The sequence below is a fragment of the Girardinichthys multiradiatus genome, chromosome X (assembly GCF_021462225.1).
Source record: "Girardinichthys multiradiatus isolate DD_20200921_A chromosome X, DD_fGirMul_XY1, whole genome shotgun sequence".
NCBI classification, from domain to species: Eukaryota; Metazoa; Chordata; class Actinopteri; order Cyprinodontiformes; family Goodeidae; genus Girardinichthys; species Girardinichthys multiradiatus.
Genome location: NC_061817.1, coordinates 26,101,452 through 26,122,569, shown reverse-complemented (window position 1 = coordinate 26,122,569; position 21,118 = coordinate 26,101,452). Strand labels below are relative to the sequence as shown.

General features: G+C 38.4%; 1 protein-coding gene across 1 annotated transcript in view; it reads left to right on the top strand.

The window, feature by feature from the left end:
• LOC124862877 (potassium channel subfamily T member 2) overlaps positions 1-21,118 on the top strand; it is a 98,593-nt gene that overhangs the window by 19,819 nt on the left and 57,656 nt on the right. The window contains exons 5-14 of the mRNA XM_047357063.1: positions 495-543; positions 2,233-2,292; positions 2,972-3,046; positions 3,270-3,353; positions 7,050-7,144; positions 7,793-7,973; positions 14,928-15,092; positions 15,532-15,668; positions 17,311-17,374; positions 19,267-19,375. Coding sequence (XP_047213019.1) covers positions 495-543; positions 2,233-2,292; positions 2,972-3,046; positions 3,270-3,353; positions 7,050-7,144; positions 7,793-7,973; positions 14,928-15,092; positions 15,532-15,668; positions 17,311-17,374; positions 19,267-19,375 — 1,019 coding nt within the window. The remainder of the gene's footprint in view (positions 1-494; positions 544-2,232; positions 2,293-2,971; positions 3,047-3,269; positions 3,354-7,049; positions 7,145-7,792; positions 7,974-14,927; positions 15,093-15,531; positions 15,669-17,310; positions 17,375-19,266; positions 19,376-21,118) is intronic.

Here is a 21,118-nt window from a genome sequence, read left to right as displayed (position 1 = left end):
AGAGACAGAGGAGTACCAGATAGCATGCATGGACCCGGGGCTGTGTCATGTCTCCTGTTCAGTGGACCTGTTGGTCTAATTGATGGCTAATGACACTGACTAGGCTCTGGCTCCAAATGAATAAGGAGCGTGACACAGTGAGTTCAGTCTGCCTCCTTTTGCAGGCAGCAGAGTCATGGCATCACATTCATGGCAAGCAGCCACAATAAGCTCCAGAGTGCCTTAGAGGAAAAAGATTCACTCTTTCTGTCACAATAAGAATGCAAATTTGCTCTGCAAAAATTACTTTGCTCCTACAATATGAGCCCTCTGATTTTCAGCTGTAAACACCATGATTAACACAACAACTTGAGTTGTGTTTGTAGACACGGTTGCAGTGTTTGGGAGGAGAAAGTTGCCTGTATCTTGCATTTTAGTGCAATCTATGGAAATATTGCCTTTCCTTGACTTATCTCCACCCACTAATCACTTTTTCACCTTTATCCTCTCTGTAGGAAACTCATCATCTGGGTTGACAGACCTCTACCTCTGTGGGCACTACAGGTCAGATATACACTGAATACGCACGTCTTGTTAAACCTTTTTTAACCTACGGTAATTTACGCATACTTGCATATGTGATATAAGTTAGTAAGCCAGAATAATAAAAACCACCTGTCAGCTGTTTGTGGGTTGAATGTACCATTCAGAGATTTTGTTTCCGATTTCCGATCACTATATTTGTAAAGCTGCCGATAGAGGGATATAACATCACTTCCTTCTCCCACAAATGGCCACGCCCTCTTTGTAGGGCATGTATGCTAAAGTTTGAACGAATGTCAATGCAACTCCTGGGTGGTTTGGGTGCAAGTTAGATTACCATGCCAGACAATGCAACCATTAATGCAACTCCTGGGTGGTTTGGTGCAAGTTAGATTACCATGCCAGACAAGGCAAACCATTACCTGACAAAACTGCTAGTCACTGATGGCTAAAGGTGTATCAAAAAACACTTCAAAGTAAAGCCTGACTCCACTGAAAAAAGGTAAAGAACCCCATCAATTTTCTTATGGTATTTACAAACACTTCACTGAAATTCCAGGCGATTAAATAATATCCAGTAACCTCAGTGCGTTTTAGAAAATAAATATATATATTTTTTAAATAATGAGCCCAGTTCATAAATTATAACATATAACTGTACTCTTTCCATAAATTCAAGAACGGCTGAAAAATAGGCTACACAGAAATGTGATTTTCAGTGCCTTTAGCATCTTATAGGAGCCATTAGCTTGATTAACATGGTTAGCATTACTGACTAGCATCAGTCTCTATGTGTATTTACTGCAGAGCTAGTTTTCCCTGTCTTAACTGTCAGATTTCCAAAGGATTGCCAACCTGTTCTAATCCATTATGATATGAGACAGATGGAATTGGACTTCTCAAAAGAATTAAATAAAGCACATTTGCTGTAATTTGTTGAGTTTCCTTTCATATGCTGAAGTACCTCCTCTGAAAATAGTTTCCTTTCCACAAGCATCTTACATCTTTTTGTGCTTCCTCTGAATTCATTTTCAAACACCTCAGTGATGCTGAAAGAAGCTAACTGCGTATTTTCCCCCAGTAACAGTAACTGTTAGTGCTTAGGTATTAAGCCATCACTGATAGGAAAAAAACAATCGATGCTGATTCCAGTTGCCAGATGATTTCTCAGTGCATCTCTGGTTCTTGCACATCATTGCCAAACGTGCTCATCTTAACTGTTTAAGTGGATGATTGAGTCAGGGCACAGTGCAACCTACAGGTAAACATGATCAATGTCATGTTCTTCATCTATCAGGTGTTTTCATTATGTGGCTGGCTGGTATATATCTACATGCTAACATTTGTTTTGCATTGATTTGCACATGAATTTATGTCATGCTGTCTCAGGGATTTGACACACCAAGCTGAAATTACTGTAGGTAAAACGTGTTTACACTTGCAGAGCGAATACACATATATACATATAAATATAAAAAAGGATCAGACACAAGAATGTCTGTTGATTCATTCAAACCTATTCCCTCTGAAGCAAAACCATCAGCCCTCCTACTGATTCCTCCTACGCTCTTCATCTCTGCACCTCCTAATTTCTCCTTGCTCTCTCTTTCTCTCTCTCTGACTGTCTTGTTCCCCCTCTCTTTCCATCTGCTCTTCCTCTGTGTCTGTACAATTGTCTCTTACTTGCCATCTCTCGCTCTTGTTTTACAGGTGCTTGTGGCTTTCATCAGCTTTTCAGAAACTATGTTGCTCGTGTATCTCAGCTACAAGGTGAGCCACTCATGGCCCTCGATGGCCACTCTGAAAGCCTTTTGTGATGTCTATGGCTATGATGTCCACAGGCAGTGTAGGAAAGGCTGGGGGTTTGGATTGATTTGATATGCTTGAACGTGTTGTTTGGACGTTTTGTTTCTCTTTTTTTTGTCCTCATATTTGCCCCTCTAGTTTGATTGGCCTTAAAGTTTACTCACGTTGTTCTGTTATATATCAGAACAGCTTTAGGGGAACGTCCCTGTGTCGACGCAGTTGGGAGGGGGGGAGAATCCATCCATGGGTTGCCCTGCTTTTGATGTACTTGACACTGTAAGCCTATGAAGGGAGCACTCCACAGATTCCTCTGGAGGAAGGAGGCCTTAGCCTTTAAAGCTGACTGATTCCTGTGGACTCAGCCTGTGACTGTCCACCTACACTAGTCAGATTCAGGTCAGCATGAAGGCAGCAGACACATAAAAACAGCAACGGCTGACATATTAATTGAACAGCGAGGCTTGGAGCAAACTGAGTAATGCTACTTCGCCTCTCAAACCTACACAAGGGAGCTGTATAACCTGTATACTTCCTGGTGTATTCTATAGTGCAGAGGCTTACCCTCCAAGCAATATAATTTAACTCCTAAAGTCACAGTGACAATGACGTTTCCTGACCCTTATTATTTGGTTTCTGTTTCCAGGGTAACGTTTGGGAACAAGTCCTACGTGTCCCATTCATTTTGGAGATGATCAGCACTGTTCCCTTCATGATCACTGTGAGTAGAAAATGTAAGCTTTACTGAGCACCAATAAAACAGGAAACTCTTAAGGCAAGCCATTCGTTTTGACCCCTACAAGCTGATACAGTAATACACTGAGGATGCCACAACGGGCTCTTGCTCCCATAACCTTTTCTCTCACTAGAGAGCTCAGGACTGTGCAACATAATAAAAAAGGTGATGTGACAGAAACTCCAGTGCTCTTTTTTTCTCCTGACAGGTGATTTTGCCCTCCTTGAGAAATATTTTCATCCCTGTATTTCTCAATTGCTGGCTGGCCAAACATGCTTTGGAGAACATGATTGTAAGTGAAGGATTAAAGGGCTGCTCAGAAGTTGCATCAATTTGTGAAGTGACCATATAACACCAAACCTCAATTAATTTTAAATACAAGAATTTGTTGCAAAGGTTTGCACTTATCGTGACCTTTTTCTAACCCAGACATGGTCAAAATGTGACATACAATTATATGCTTACAAATCTATGTTAGCAAGTTGCACCCAGAGGCCATCAAGAAGCCTCTGGCATATATTGTTGTGAAGAGTGTTACATATTTCTTTCATTTTTCTTTCAGTTATACCTAAATGATTCAGATCATCAAACAAATTTGAATATCAGACAAAGATAACCTAAATAAATACAAAACGCATTTTTAAATGATGATTTCATTTATTAAGACTGAAGAGCCATCCAAATCAGCCTGGCCCTATGTGAAACTAAAATCACTGTCCCTGTTTAATCACAAATTAAAGGGGATAAACCACATTGCTTTGGTCTAATTTTACTAGCCACACCCAGATCTGCTTATTGCTAGACCTGTAGAATCAAGAAATGACAAAAGAACCTGTATAGCAACATGAGGTAGGCTAAAAGCTCTCAAAAAGCAGCACATCCTGCTCCGGTCTTAAGAAATTAAAAAAACTAATTAAATAATGTCACTGAAATTAATCAGTCTGGAAAGGGCTACAAAGCCATTACTAAGGCTTTAAGACTCCAGTTAATGACAATAAGATGCATTATGTTCAAATGGAGAAAACTTGAAAGAGTGTTGAACATTCCTAGTGTCTGGTCTACCAAAGATACTCCAAGAGCACATTGAGGAGTCATCCAGCAGGTCATGAAAGAAGCCACAACAAAATCTGGAATGCACAACAATACTGTGGGGATCACTTGTCTTGATTAATTTAATACAGACGTGGCTGAGCAAAAATGATATCAGTTGGAGAGCGCCAAGGCAAAAACAGCTGCTGATCAAAAACACAAATGACCATCTCAGATTGCCAAAAAAAAAAAAATCTGTTTACTGATGAAACAAAGGTAGAAGTTTTCGGAACCTGTGCGTCCACATCATTCAGACAGTCAACCGTGGTTGTGCTAATGTGATGGTTTTGTTTGTTTGTTATTTTATTTGGTTTTTTTAAACAAGGTCGAAGTACAGGAGCAATAATCTGCTTTAAATTTGCTTTATACCAGATTATAGCTCTCAGAACTAATTTCTGTCATTTCATGGTAGATTAGGGACCTAAATGGAAAGTGTAATGGAGAAATGAAGATATTTAATAAATAAAGAAAACTTACAGGGAGACCTGGAAGTGGAACACAGGCAGGAAAACAGACATGGAGGCAGGTAGTTAACAGGAGGAACCAGTGGAGAACAATGAAAACCACAGAGTATAAATACTGTTGTAGGGTGGAGAATGGGCAAATGAACAATGGGAGCTAATCAGGGCAATGCAGGAGCAGCTGGTGAGAGAGAAAATGCAGGCAACTGTAGAAGGGAGGCTAATTAACACAGATGAGCAAAGAATCTAGACAGAACTCAAATGTACAAGACTCTAAGAATAAGTAAACAAAGGGATAAGCTATAGAACATAAATATCTACACACAAGACTTAAGTCATAAACATGGTCTAATATGATTGAACTAAAAATAACAGCAAATGAAGAGCATAAACAAGAAAGAACAGCAAACCAACAAGATACTTAAACTCAAAACCTAACACAGGATCACAATAATTTCCATCCTTAGTCCCTGACACACAAAAAACTTACATTACTCAAAAGCAGTAAAGAAAACAAAAAATAGAATAGAATAGAATAGAATAGAATCACTGATTGTGCAGCAAGAATGATTAAGATAGCAATTACTTTTTCATACAGGTCCGGGTAGGTTTGAATAACATTTTGCCATAATAAATGAAATAATTTGGAACTACTTTTTTTGTATTTAATTAGGTTATCTTTATATTAAAATTTGAAACATCTAAGTGTGACTAAATAGCTACATCAAAAGAAATCTGTGAAGAGGCAAATACTTTTTCACCATATATGTTTTTCACTCTGAATATTTAAACCCTCTTCTTGGAGGAATTGGTAGAGTTCATTTTAATTGGTTTGTTTCCCTGGCTCTGACCCACGTTTTGAGCAAAGTCCTGCAATTTTCGAAAGAGTTGAGATCAGGGCTTTCCAGAAATTTTAATTTAACAATGTTGAGGTTGAGATTGTTCAAAAAGCCATTATAGAAGGTTGATGTTAGGCTGCTTTTCCATTCTAATGTGTGTTTGGGATCGTTGTCTGGTTGGTATCCAGTCCTATCCAACTTTCAACCTTGTAACCCAAACTGCCATCTTCAGGTGACAGGAAATTAGTTTAGACCATCAAGGCTCAACTCTGAATGAATTAAAACCTGAAATCTGCAGCTGTCTAAAATGAGAAGTCAACTGGGAAAGCTTAGAAAATATCTGTGGTAAAATATGACATAGACTGGGCTACTTGGCCTTAGTGACTAGAAGTTTATTTGGAGCAATCAAGTTCCTGACAAGCATGGTGGTGCCAGCATTATATTGTGGAGCTGTTTTGCTGCCAGTGGTATTGGTTCATTGCAAAAAAAGTGAAGGTAACACTGAAGGACCACTTCCTCCAAATGCTCTAACTTTACCCAAAACCAACAGCTAGATGGCTCAAATCCGGACAACTGGGTGTTCCTGCAGGATAAACAACACATTATCAAACACACATTAGAACTGGTTTCGGGAATGGATAAAGCAAGTAACACCCTGACAATTACAGCACAGATAATGTGTGGACTACATTTAAAAGCTGGGTCCCTGCCAGGTAATAAGTAACTTGAACAAACTCTACAAATTGTGCCAAGAAGAGTCCCCAAATATCCAGCCAGAATTATGGTGGAAGCTTGTTGACAGGTTCAAAAACCACGTGGCTGGAGTTTAGTTTGGTGAGAGACATCTAACCTGATATTAATGGGGATATTAATATGTATTTGAGTTTGTATGTACAAGTTTAACCCTTGTTTCAATTAGAGAAAGTCGAAAATATGTTCAAAATTCCAATTTATTGAAGATGATGTATATTGCATCACATATTAGAGAATAGAATACTTTTTATTGTCATTGTAATTTCTATACCAATGAGACTGAAGTGCATCTTCTGTTAAAAAGGCTATTTTCAGTCAACCGAGAATCTCTTTGTAATAAAAAAAAAGGGGCATTGATACATTGCTCAATTATAAGAACAGAGAACAGTCATTTATAATACTTATTCGGTGGAGCAACTGCCTTTGGGAAAAAACTGTATTTAAACCTGATTGTTCCTGTTTTTATTGTCCATCATTGTCATTTCAAACCTTCATAAAAAAACAGTTTAAATTTATTGCTCAAAGCCCAGATTCAATATGATATTCATACCCATGATGAGTGAATGTAAACTTCTGCCCATTGATAGGTTTTCCATCTCTGTCATCTCACGGTTACTTTTTGTTGGCAAGCATTTCTTTCCTTCTTCTCTTAATAAATACTGCATCCCTTCTCTTTGTTGATAACCATCTAACTTGAGTTGCTTCCTTGCTGCTATAAATAGTCTAGTAATTGTAATTTGTCATCTCATTTTAATATTTCATATATTTTTCCACCTACACTCCATCAATTTTTGCTGCCAGACTTTTAATCTTGAAGTAACTATTCTTCTCTCTGTCTTTCGGCAGAATGATCTCCACAGGGCAATCCAGCGGACACACTCAGCCATGTTCAACCAGGTTGTGATACTTATCAGCACACTTGTCTGTCTCATGTTCACATGGTAAGTACTGCAACTAAACAAGGAGGGAGAGGCAGCAGGTAAAGAAAAGCAAAGTATTAAATGGAGATGGAATAAGACGTCAGCTGTGTAGGAGAGAAATTGGATGAGATGAGCCAGCAATAGAGTGAAAAAGAGGAAGGCATGTAGAGGGATTGAAAATTGCAGCTACTGGAGCTGAAAGAGAATGGCAGAAAGAAGAAAGGTAATTGGTTACTGTTGGAGTGAGATGGTGCTTTTAAATGACAGCAGGTGATTGCTTCAGCAAAGTGGAGGATGTGTCAGCTTCCATCACACGTGGGGCAAAATGCAGGAGTAAATCAAGGAGATCCTATGCACACAGCTTGAGTTAAGCTCTCTGACCACTTCAAGTTTGACATTTTCCTGTTGACTCACACATCAGCTGAAGATTATGATAACAGCCACAGAATATCTTTATGTGGGGATTTCCAACAAAGCTGTTCAGACATGCAGCCACCCCCGTCTTTGCACATAAAAAGTCACAGATATTTGCACAGGTGTGAAAAACATTTACGAATGAATAATGGCTCCCATGAGCGCCTATGTCTCTCACATTATGTGAAGTGTCTTTGATGCTCACTTTGCTTCTCTTTCTGTCTCCATCTTTTCCATCCTCCAAACCTCCCTCAGCATCTGCGGCATCCAGCACCTGGAGCGAGCTGGAAACAACTTGACCCTGTTCGACTCGCTCTACTTCTGCGTGGTAACTTTCTCCACCGTGGGTTTTGGAGATGTCACGCCACAGATATGGCCTTCACAGCTTTTGGTGGTCATCATGATCTTTGTGGCACTCATCGTGCTTCCCATCCAGGTCACAAAACAGTAACCATATTTACAGTACTTTGCTAATACATTTAAACAATTTTTGTCACATTACAACCACAATATGTTTTATTGGAATTTTATACAAGATAAGCATCCAAAAGGCCCATGATATCTCTTGAGGGGCTGCAGAGATCCACAGCTCAGGGAGAATCTGTCAAAAGGACAACTGTTAGTTGTGCACTCTACAAATCTAGGCTTTATGGAAAAGTGTTAAGATGAAAGCCATTCATGATGGAAAGCCATAAAAAGTCTCATTTGAATTTGTCACAAGCCACATAGAGGACAGCAAATATGTGTAAAAACGTTCTTTGGACAGATAAAACACAAATTTTACTTTTTGGTCAACATACAAAAGGCTGTGTGTGGCAAGAAACACTTTACATCACCCTAAACACACCATCCTCAATGTGAAACATGGTGGTGGCAGTGTCATGCTTTGGGGATGCTTTTCTTTAGAAGAGGCATGTAAGCTAGTTACTGGGAAGATAGACTGAACTAAATACAGCACAATTCAAGAAGAAAACCTGTTAAAGGATGCAAAATAGTGAAGATAGGTGCACAAAGGACCTGTTTACGAATGGCCTACTCAAAGTCCATACAAAACTCCAAGTGAGAATTTTGAGCTATTTTGAAAATAAACTATTTCTTCTTGGTCTATTATATCAAATCCTAATGAAAACATGAAGTGTGTGGATGTAATTTCACAAACTATGTAAAAGTTTAAGGGGAAAGGAATATCTTTTTAATGCACCTTCGAAAGATTATTAGTTTTCTTTTAATATGCCCAAGAACATTAAAGTTCCTCCCCTTTTCTCTCCTCAACGTTGTCTCTCCCCCTTCACACCATAATTGGATGACTCACAGCATCCTACGTAGATTTACGACACTATTTTTATTCAGAGAGCAACAACAGTCTTCCACACTCACTCAATTTTCTAAATCTCTTCCCTGTCTCTGAGCTGCTCCATAAAAGGAAAATTTATGGTGAAGACTTAGGAAAGCTGTTTACATACGTACAGGGACCAATGAAACACCTCAACAAATGCAATGGTTTCACTGTTTCCCAGCGGTCGTTCTTCAGATTTGCAGAAACCCAGAGGTGGCTACCGTACTTGTGTTTCCCCCAGAACATGTAAGGGTGCTAATGGGATTCATTTCCTTTGTTCAGGTGTTTTCATTTGTGTTACCTGCAGTTAGACCAGGAGCAGCAACGGATGAAGAGTGGCAATGAAACACTGAACTGTTTTCTTTCTCTATTTTTCTTTCTTCTTAAATTTGTGATTATCCTAAAAAATTTTAACAGCTAATAGGCACAATATGCATTTAACTCACTACACCTCATCAGCAATTAGCTTTAAATACCCACAAGGATACGTAATGCATTTTCCTTATTGAAATAAGCACACGTTTACAAGTCATTTTTAGATTTTAATTTTAAATATACAACAGCATATTATTAAAATCATCATTGCCACTGAATCCATTTAAAGACCTTTTCACTTTAGCTAATACAACACAACTGTTACTAGATGATTTTGTGATGCACAGGACTCAATGGAAAAGTGTTTGTCCATTACAGATTTTTTTTTGTTTTAGCTTTTCTGGCCACACTTAAATGTATCAGATCATCAAGCAAATTTCAGATTCACAAAAAACATAACCGAATAAACAGAAAATACAGTTTTCAAACGATTATTTCATTTATTAATGTAAAAAGAAATCCAGACTGTATGTGATAAATAATTTGTTCCAAATTAAAGTAAAGTAAAGTGAAGTAAGGTAAGATTAACCTTATTTTTTTTATTTTAGAAAGTTTAATTTCATTTCATTAGCCATAATCAGGCCTGATTATTGCCAGACCTTCTTAATCAAAATATAACTTCATTAGAACTTGTTTAGTTGTATGAAGTAAGGTAAAGGATCTCTAAAGATATGAAAGAACAGATGACAAACAAATTAATTGACATCTATCAGTCTGAAAAGAGCTACAAAGTCATTCGTAAGGCTTTAAAACCATTATCAAATGAAAAATGAAAAACATTTCTTGTCCATTTATTGGCATATGTAAAACTATCATGAATGTCTGTTAAAAATAATGAATTTTATTTCTGGTAGTAATGGTATTTTATTGTAGTAACTGTTTAACATTATTTAATGTATTTAACATTTTACAAACTGTGATTTATATCAAAGAAGTTGTTCTCACAAATCACGACATAGACATTTATTTCCATTTTATAGAATTACATTTTAATTGATTGATATTTATGTTGAATTTCTTGCAAATTCAGTTTCAGCAAGAAGAAATCTTAATTGCTCTCAAATCATATCTAGAAGTCAATGAACCTTTTTTATTTTCCTACAACTGTCGCCAAACATTTACAGAAATCCACTAGGTAATTTCTCAGGATACTCTTCTTTTTACATATATTTCCAAAAACCTAAGGATATTATACATGTTGTGTAATTTTGTGAATATCAAACAGGGACTGTTTCTAAGGACTATTTATTGAATACCGCAGAGGTTTACTTTGTTTGTACAATTTCTTTTTTTACATATCTGTGTTGAATGCTGTGTAAGGGTGCATCAACATGCAAACGGGCAGCCAGAATATGGTAATAAAAAACAAAAGATCATTAATAATGAAAGCTTGCAAATTAAAATCCAAAGGACCATGACAATATCAAGACAAGAGCTGCACTATTGTTGAATCACAATCGTTGCAGTATCACTATGTCTAATGTTTCAATCACTACAGATTTTTGGAACGCAGTCTTAAGTTGGATATTACATTTCAAGTGTCATGCAATCATTCTCTGCATATAGATAGTATATTTGGCTGGATTAATGTACTCATGCAACTTTAGAAATGTTTGAAAGTCCTATAAAGACCTTTATTAAGGTATACATGGAATAAAGTAAATATTTGGCCAATGTACTTTACATTATTTTAGGAGATGGTGCAATAATATGACTATGACTCAGTATCAATTTTAATTTTATCAAAATAATGATGTTGTGATTATCTAAAATGCAGTTAAAGCTAAATGTGTTGTTTATTAAATGTCACCATTGCTTTCCCTTAGTTTTTAACTGGGACTGCATCCCACGCTAACATGATCAAAAGCTCTCTCTGTAATCCAGCTGCTCCCAGGTGATTGCAAATATCTTCACAAAGCCCTCATTACACCATGAAACATTTAGCTTGAGAACCTTTTGCCAAACTTGCATGAATACATTTGTGAAGATTGTTTCTTTAACTTTGATATCTCATGCTCTCCATTCCCTCTCCCAATCTTTCATCCATAAATACCCTGTGACATTTAGAAACTGGCCCCTGCTAGCCCCCAACCGGTGTGTGTTTGGTTGGGGTGTGTATCTGTGACTGAGTCTGTACCTCTATTCGACCCTGACCATTGTCTAGGCTGCTAACAGCCACAGGTTGCACCTGATATATATTCATCTTTTACTCCTGCTATCTAGGTTTTCTTGCCAAATTCCTAAGGCATGAGAGGCTATGCCTTTTGATGTGATTTTGTGCAATTTTAAGCATGTGATTCTGAACTAAAATTAGAAGAAAGGTATGATTTTCTCTATTACAACTCAGTTTCATCACTTTAGAGATTTTACTTGAAACAAATCTTTATATTTTCTGTTAGAACCTTGAGTGTTACATCACTAATCTCAAAATGGCTGTGCATAAATTATGGCTAAATAAAACACTTTTATCCTGACAATATACTTTGTCTCCTAAAACTATACACACCCCTTATAAAACACCAGGTTTTTGTGACGTGAAAATGACGTCATGCAAAATCATTTCTAACCTTTTTCCACCTCTAATGTTGCATTATCTTTTATAAATCAACATAAAAAACAAATAAATGTGTCATAAGGAAAATTAAAAGTTAAAAAGGTGCAACCATCTGGTTGCATAACACATGTTTCCCCACTCTGCTCAGAACATCTATCAGAGTGTAAGAACATCTCTTGTCCACAGCCCTCTTCATATGACCCCACAGATTTTCTGTCAAATGTAGTTCTGGACTAAAGGCACTGGAGGCAGATCTAAAACATTGTTTCTCCTCTCGTGAAGTTTTTAGGATATATGCTTGGACTCACTGTTATGCAGAAAAATAAAATCCATCGTCTTTAGCTGTTTTTGGTAGACACTTGAAAGTTTTGCATCAAAACTGATTGGCGTATGGAACTGTTGATATGTTTATCCACCTCAACAAAATCTATCAAAAAGAGCAACCACAGATCATGATGCTCCAGTCACCATGTTTTTGTGTGTATGGTGCATTTTTGGCTATTTTTAGTGTTGTTTGTCTGTAAAACATACCTGTTGGAATTGCATCCCGAAGTTTAAGTTCGGTTTCACCAGACCATGACTCATTCTCCCATGAGGCTTAGGGTTAGGAGATGTTAGCGAGTCCTGGATGTTTTCTTTGAAAGGTAAGGGTTCTTAGCAAATGGCTGAGATGCTAATGGGTTTAGCTAAAGGCTGCAAGTGAGCAAGAAATATTATTGTTGGATAGCTGAACTTTATCTCAAGTTTATCAGATTCAGTATAATTTGTTAGGATTATGATTATTGATTAATTAATATTTATCAATAATTATAATTGAAAATCATAATTTGACAAAATTAATTTCTTAACCAAAAATCCTTATTTATGAATCGCAGCCAGAGATGCCCTTTGGTGTTGTAATTGTAGCCTAACGCCCTTGATAATTACAATTGTTAAATACTCAGTAATAATTGATTACTATTACTATATGTCACTGTTTAATCAACTGTTTCTGCCAAAACGTGGGGAACTTTTGACCTTATTTTGACTGACAAATCACTCTTGCACAAAATAAACACAAATGCCTTCTCTTTATCTACGTGAACATTTATTAAATCAACAGTCCTGATACAATCCGCTCTCCGATTCACTAATCTTCACCTAGTCAAACATGCAAAGTTCTGCACAAAAAGGGTAAAATATCTAACTAAACAAATAAAACAAAACAGCAGTGGGTGTGTATGGAATCAAACCAGCAGTTATGGCAAACAAATGATAATGTGACGCGGAGCGGAGTTTCGAGGAGGCCACTCCCCAAAGTATAACTCAGCGGGACACAGGCAGTCATAAACTTCCCCCAAGCAAAGTTGTAAACCCAAGAAGACAAAGGGTAATAAACTGTTGGCGGCAAGCTAGTAACACGAGGTTGAAGACAAAGAAAATGGTTGATTTTCACCATAAGGTTATTATAGCAGTCCAGTTTCACAGCGCACCTGAGCTTGTTCTCAGGTGTTACAACAACACAGCAAAACACACACAGCGGCTTTCAGATGTCCACAGCAAATCAAAGTTTCAATACAAGGTTGCATGCACATACAGTTTAGAACACATTAGACTATAAGTGGCGGTTCTAAATCGCACTAGATCCTACTCTACCCTGCCCACGCTATTCCTAATAAAGAAATAAAAATAAAATAAAAAGAGGGATTTTACTTGTTGAAGTTTTCGTTCTGGGGCAGCGAGTGAGAGAGGAGGGGGGGAGTTACTGCGCGTCTGCAGTTAAACTCCAAGAAGAGCGGTCAATCTCCATCCTCTGGCCTCCTTGGCGAAAGGGGAAAATATGATCTGACCGTCAGCAGTCGACTGGAACAAAAACAAGGGTGACAATCCGTCTCCTTGAAACTCCGTGGTTTTTTGGTTACGTGTTAAACACACGTCTTCAATCGGCAAAGTGAAAACTTATTCCTGTAAGCTTAATTCGCTTAGTTTTCTCGTTGGCCAACGAGGAGAATGAATGAAATCCATGTGGGACCTCTTCTCCAGAATGCTGCTTCAGATGCCGGTAACCTTGTCTAGGTCTCAAGCAGAAAGCACCTCCATAAAGGGGCCACCTTCCTATATAGTGTCCTGTGACGTCAGACTTGGGACGCCCCTTCATATCAGCCGCAGTGCCCGCTGGGATTTGTAGTAGCGGACTATACTGGGATATAAAATGGCCGAAAACGCTGGAAGGCCTGGTGGCATCCAGCAATATCCAAATGGTCCAATATTCAGCAAAACATGGTCCAACAAATTGCTGTTAGTTTTGTGCCCGCCAAGGCTGAATGCTGAAATTAAATTATAAGGTTCCTCAAAGACGTTTTAGTTTAGTGCAAATTTTTGCAACCAGATATTTGCACTTTTTATTTTACAAATTATTCTGTTGATAGCTGTTTGTTTTTTGTTGACCTAGGCTGGATATATTTCACCTTGTGAGTGTTTAAATTATTTATTAAGGCCATAGTTTTAACATCACTGAAAAGTACTTGTTAGAGCCATTGCTTAAGTCCCTAATGACACTTTCTTTTATCTGAGGCATCAATGAATGAAGACTTGCAGGAAAATAAACAGCTCAATAATCAGATATAATGTAGAATATTTTCATTGCTTGTCATTTGTTGCAACTGTTGCTGCTCCAGAGCTCAGGGCCTGTATCACAGCAGTCACCAGGGCATCCATTCGTCACCTATTTTGTGTTGATTCCATAACAATTACATTAACACGATCTGTGTGTGTGAAGACATATTGAAGTCTGTAGAAACTCTTGTCATTCCTTCAGCACTTAATCGTTTCAGATTTAATACTTTCTGCCATCCGTCACCCCTCTTGTTGCACCAGATAACATCTGTGTGGTTTCGACTGAGCCTTACTAATATTTCCATTACGTGTGACTCCCTGTTAATGTCCACTATCATATTCCACTCACCCACAATCCTGAAATCTCCACTTATCTTAATTTGCCACCAAACACTTTCCCTGATCAAATGGAAACATTACACAGCAGGCAACGTTTTTCTTTTCATATACCACCTGGGTCTCTGCTGTATTCCAGCTAACCTAATCCACTTTCCATCTGTTGAATGTGATAAATGTCGTCTTGAATGCAGTTTGAGCAGCTGGCCTTTCTGTGGATGGAGCGGCAGAAATCCGGAGGCAACTACAGCCGCTACAGGGCGCAGACAGAGAAACATGTGGTGCTGTGTGTTAGCTGCCTCAAGATCGACCTCCTCATGGACTTCCTCAACGAGTTCTTTGCTCACCCTCGGCTGCAGGTCTGGTTTTAAGTAGGACAAGAAGGTTTTCAGGGGTCCTATGCTTGTGTGGATGTGTTTGCTGCCTATAATAAACCTTTCCAGGAGCCAAAGCAGCAGAGGGTAAAGCAGAGGATTAGTCCTGCAAAGCAAAGATCCAACCTCTGACTTATTCATGCTGGGGCAGCTGTGGGTCTGTTTGCTGGAAGGCGTGACTATTTACTTGTTTTTATAGGGATCATCTTACTTTTCATTATTGAGAGCAAAGTGTAGCTGTAGCCTGAATCCAACCTATATAGTTTTAATTTAGTCTGCAAAATTTAGTATTCAGTAAATAAATAAATACAATGTTATATATTTGGGTGTCTCTCCAAGCATCGTTGTGCTAAAAATAAACACTTGAAGATAGACTCTGAAACCCAAGCTTTTGTGCTGTATTTTTCCTTCTGTTTGTGTGTAGGACTACTATGTGGTAATCCTTTGCCCTGCTGAGATGGATGTCCAGGTTAGGAGGGTCCTTCATGTTCCACTTTGGGCTCTGAGAGTCATCTACCTGCAGGGTTCTGCCCTCAAAGACCAAGACCTTATGAGGGCCAAGTAAGTGATCATGGGTGTCTGTCTGCTTTAGAGGCTTAATAACAACAAAATTATTTAACTAAGTCAACATCTAACAAAACCTCACCATGGCCAATATTTAATATACAGTTCAGAATTAATTCTTGAAGTGCCTTGAGTCCTAAAGTAACACCAGTAATTTCCACCCCCCAGAATTCTGATAGTGTCTTGTAAAGAATTTGTACCACTTGAACCATTTCATAATTACTGATGGATATGTGATCTTAACCATTCTATTGTAGCTCTGGCTCTATGTCTCTATGTTTTGAGTTGCTGTCCTACTGGAAGGTTAACGTCTCTCCCAGCCTCCATCAACCTAGCAACTCTGATCAGCTTCCTTATCTGTGCTGAAGAAAAGTATCCCCACAGCATTATGCTGCCACCACTATGGGTCGCCATAAGGATGGCTCATTGAGTGTGATGCACAGTGTTTTTTCCACAACACATTGAATCAAATAAAAGGCTCATTACCAGGTCTTTGCCAAATTTGATGGTGCACTGAAGAGGTAATTCAATCATTTGATTTAGCTGTGATGACTGCCAGAAGCTGTGAAGGTCATATCTGTTGTATGACATCTCTAAACCCACTATGGAGTAAGTGACTACGCAGAAGCAGAGCGAGCCGAACAGAATCAGGTTTTATACCGCTTGCTTCAAATGCTGGTTACTGCAGATGTTGACGGAGGTTTGCAAAGATGAGGACAGAAAGAAAAGTGAGAATCTCCTTCAGCGTTATCATGGAGCTCTTGGTCACTTCTCAGATTAATGCTTTCCTTGCCTGGCCTGGTAAGTGGCCAGTCATGTCATGGTAGGTTAACAGTTGTGTCATAACCTTTCCATTTTAGATGATTGACTGAACCGTGAGCACAGGATATTGCTTTTAAACCTAATCCTGCTTTAATCGTGCCCATAACTTTATTCCTGACCTGCCTTGATCCTCATCATGTTTGTTCACTAATGTTCTAAACAAAAAACCTCTCAGGCCTTCACAGAACAGCTGTATATTATACAGAGATCAAGTTACACACAGGTGTCCTCTATTAATTGCTTACGTGCATATTAAGGCACTTGGTTGCATTCTATTTTATTCAGGAGTTCCAGAGTGAAGGGGCTAAAGATAAATGGAGACCACACCTTTCAAATTTTTACTTGTAAAACATGTTGAAAAACATGCTTGATCATTCTTTACTCTCCATGTTACAATTATTTGCTTATGTTGTCTGCCTCTTAAAATCTCAATAACATACATTAAAGTTTATGTTCGTAACATGACAAAAAGTGAAAAAGTTCAAGGCGTATGAACACTTTTTTTGCAAAGCACTAAATAACAAATAAAACAAGTGAGGCTAGTGTCACAGAGAAGGAAATGGAAAAGCTTTCTTGTTTATTCCCCTCGCCTCCCACTATCTTGTCTTAAAATGGTGGGTGCGATAAAGTTACATTGGTACATTTGCTGTTCTGTCGTCCCACTTTTTTCCTCTTTTGTCTTGTCTGACAATAACATGACAACACCCTTCTTCCTGTGTCTCACGGCCTCCCCCGATTCTCTCTTCCTCTTGCTCTCCCTCCCACTCCGTCTGCCTCTCTCGTTCCTGTGGCTGCTGGCTCTACTAACTACCTGCAGGATGGACGATGCTGAGGCCTGCTTTATCCTCAGTAACCGGTTTGAAGTGGACCGCATTGCTGCAGTACGTGCTTCATCATTTCCCTGTTTGATCCTGACTCACTTCACCATTAATCTTGGCCAAATCAGAGTCTTTGAATTCCCTGTGGGCATCATAAGCATTATTATACTTTTCTCTCACAGACACGGTTAAATGCAATATTAGTGCCAAGCAAATATGGGATTAGAAATTCAAGGGCAATGTTCTGGATTTTGATTTACATGTTATTTAGATTTAAATGTATTGACCATTTTCTGACTCTAAACAGGAGTTTATTTTACACAAACTCAAATTTAACCAGCGACTTAAAAAGTACATTCTGTTCTGATTTGGAAAGATATAGCATCCTGACTAGGTTGCAAACATTTTGCATTAATTAAGCAAAAAAAAAAAAAGATATGTTTCTGGTTCAGACGTTTAGTCACTATCAGCATGGATGTCATATTGTTTTAGGGCTCTTAGTGATTAGTTTAAACTGTTCTGGGTTCAAAAGTATTAATTTATTGTGAATTTACTCCAATCCACACATGGTCAAAAATATACAGGCTGGCTATATTATATATTTACACCTCCATTAATATTTAGCTGAATGTTTTTTTTTTTGCAAGTTCATCTTGACATCAAACCTTTTGTAGCCATCTACATGGATCTGGCATAATTCTGGCTGCATATTTAATGAGAACAAAGAATAAGGTTCTTTCCTGGTCACAGATCGGGCTTTTAAGCATAATCCACAAATGTTTCAATGAGGCTGGGTCAAGGCCACTGAGATTATTATCCTGTTGGAACACCAAACTGGTTTCAACCATCTAGCTCTTGAACTCTAGCTGTTGAAGATTGTCAGACTCCTTCCCCTTTGACATTTCATCCACTTTATGCAATGCACCAGTACCACTGAGAGTAAAACAGCCCCACAGCATGATGCCACAATCACCATGCTTGCCAGCTGGTAGAGTGTGCTCAGGTTTGAAAGCATTATCTTAACTCCTCCAATCTAACATCTTGTCATAATGGTTGAATATCTCAATCCTTCTCTCATATGATAATAAACTTTTTAACCAGAAGGAATTTAGTTTGTTGAATAGCAATGTTGTTTCACCTTTCTCAGTGAAATGATATTTACTTGATCTTTGGTGGTTCCGGGCCTGTTTTTCCAAATCTTCACCAAATTCATCTGGATTGAAAGGGAATGTTTGGGTCAGCTGGGTCCCTGATTTCTGAATGGATAAACCAGACTAACATTCTAAAATGGCTTTCCCAAAGGCTAGACCTCAACCGTACTGAAACATGTAAAGTTTGCCTAAAAACTGAGTCTTTGTCAGAAAACCAACCAATAAAAAAAAAACTCTACATATTCTCCCTAGAGGAGTGCTGAAATTTTCAGCCAAAATTACGTCAAAAGGTTATTAATGACTAAGTTAGCAGACGTTTGCAGAAAAAAAGAGCTGTCTCTGAAATACTTTTAAGAATTCCTAAAAAAAACTAAGTAGTGACCAACAAGGGTGTTTTGGTGAAGTATAGCTCAAATTTAAACAACACATTTTATACAATTGATATTTAAAGCAAGTTAGATTGAGCTTGAATCATCTTTTTTTTTTATTACTTGGATCAAAAGAGGTGCAAGCTTTTAAAGTAAAGCTATTTATCTTCCTTACTGTCACACAATTTTTAAAAGCCATCTCAGAGCTTTTAACAGTTAATTCTCTACCGTCTCATCAAAGCTGATCACAAAATGTCCAAATTGCATTACTCTGACCTTTCAAGATCATATTGCTCCACACCATCAGACGGTTTAAGAAGAATGCTATAAAGGTGCTAGTGTCTTCTGCCATTAATGATTTCTGCGCACTTTACTTTCCCCTCCTGCTCTCTTTGATGACAGCTAACTCAATCCACTCTGTTTTCAATTTTGGCAGGACCATCAAACCATCCTTCGAGCCTGGGCAGTCAAAGACTTCGCTCCAAACTGCCCTCTGTACGTCCAGATTCTCAAGCCGGAGAACAAGTTCCATGTCAAGTTTGCAGGTGGGCAGAGAGTGTGAAATTGAAGAGGCTGTCATTGTTAGGAAGCAGCCTATTGTTCAAAATGCAAGTTTTACATAATATATCTTTCTGGTCTAGTTTTGAAGCTGATTTTGTTGTCTTTTTTTTTTATTATTTTAACAATGGTAACAGACTACTTTTAGCTCTACCTTAACTTATCTACATGACTGCTTGGACTAAAACATGTATTTTCCCTCAGTGCCTGTTCAGCCTTGTAGCTGTCTCTTCTTCCTGCTCAGGGAGGAAGTGTGGGACAGATTGGCACAGCTTGCCTGTAAGCCTTTTCCAAGTTTCAAACATTGCTCTTTGGAGAGTCTCCATCCTACTCCTGCAAAACAGCAGACACCAGTCAGTCATCTGTGAGGAAATGACAAGCACTTTCTCACATCCTTTATTTTCTCTTGCACGTCTCCCTGACTGCTGCCCTGGACGATCTGAAACCCAATTCTAACTTGACACCCCTAGACCAGCAGTCTCTATCGATGATTAATGTTTTACTCTGCTACCTTAGCAAAGAAAATCCATGCTTTTGATTAGTTCTGCAGTGGTGCTAACCTGGCAGACAGGGTAATACTCCTGCAGCACTGTTAAAACACTTCACAGTCAGGCCGGGGCTTTTGCTATTAGCAGGGCAGGAATTGTTGTGCACAAAGAGAATTATATGTTCATCCGTTTTTGCCCCCTTTCTTCAATACATGATCAACACTGAGCCCTGCAGGAGGAATCTTCTGCTCCAAGTCTGAAAACTCTGTAGCACGCATGTTAACAGCTTTGATCTTTTGTCTCACATGAACATACAAATATGTTCCTCTTATATTTATTAACAAAATAAATGACAGAATTATTGTGCCCTGCCTAATAGCTTATGGTGGTTCCCTCTTCGATGAAGCAGATGTTCAGTGCTGAATTCAAGCAAGTCAGTGATTTCTTAATTTCTTGTTTTACCTTGCATTATTTTGATATAAAAAGTCAGATTTCATAAGAAATTGAGTTTATTATATTCTCCAAATCCTAAAATCACAATAGCTAAACTCACAGAGCTCACAGAGCGTATAGTCACATGGGCTTTAGTGTGAGTACAGATGCCAAATTTTGACACCACTTGGAAAACACTCTTGAAGTGATGTGTGGGAGGCATTAATGAGCAAGAGATACACAATTTAATTTGATCCACAAACTCAACCTAATAGGAGTTGAACGTTCATGGGAAAAGATCTGTCAGTGTGCTGCTGCAGCACAGCCTGAGACATTGGGGTGTTTGAGTAACAATACATATCTGGCCCAGCATGCCTATTAATTATATACCTAATTTATATTGAACATCAATATTCTTTTGCACCCCCCCAGTGGGCTCTTCCTAAGTAACAACCCACTTATCCATGCAGAAACAAACATAGTGATTTAATTAGCTAAGCTGGTGGACCTTTGGTCAGGTCCTAATTGCACTGTTGCAGATGGTGCAAATAGCCACATTTGCACTTGCAATGACTCATGCGTACTGGCAGGGTTGGGACTACACATTTGATCCTGTGCTGAAGCAGAAAACACAAAGAAAAAAACAAGGATCTTTGGACCAAGAATGAAAGGGAAGTATGTGTGTGTGTGTGTGTGTGTGTGTGTGTGTGTGTGTGTGTGTGTTCTTGTACTTGTTGCTGAGTGAGAACCATTTTTCGTATTTTTATCGCAAAGTGAGGACATTTTCCTGGTCCTCACTTTTTCAAATTC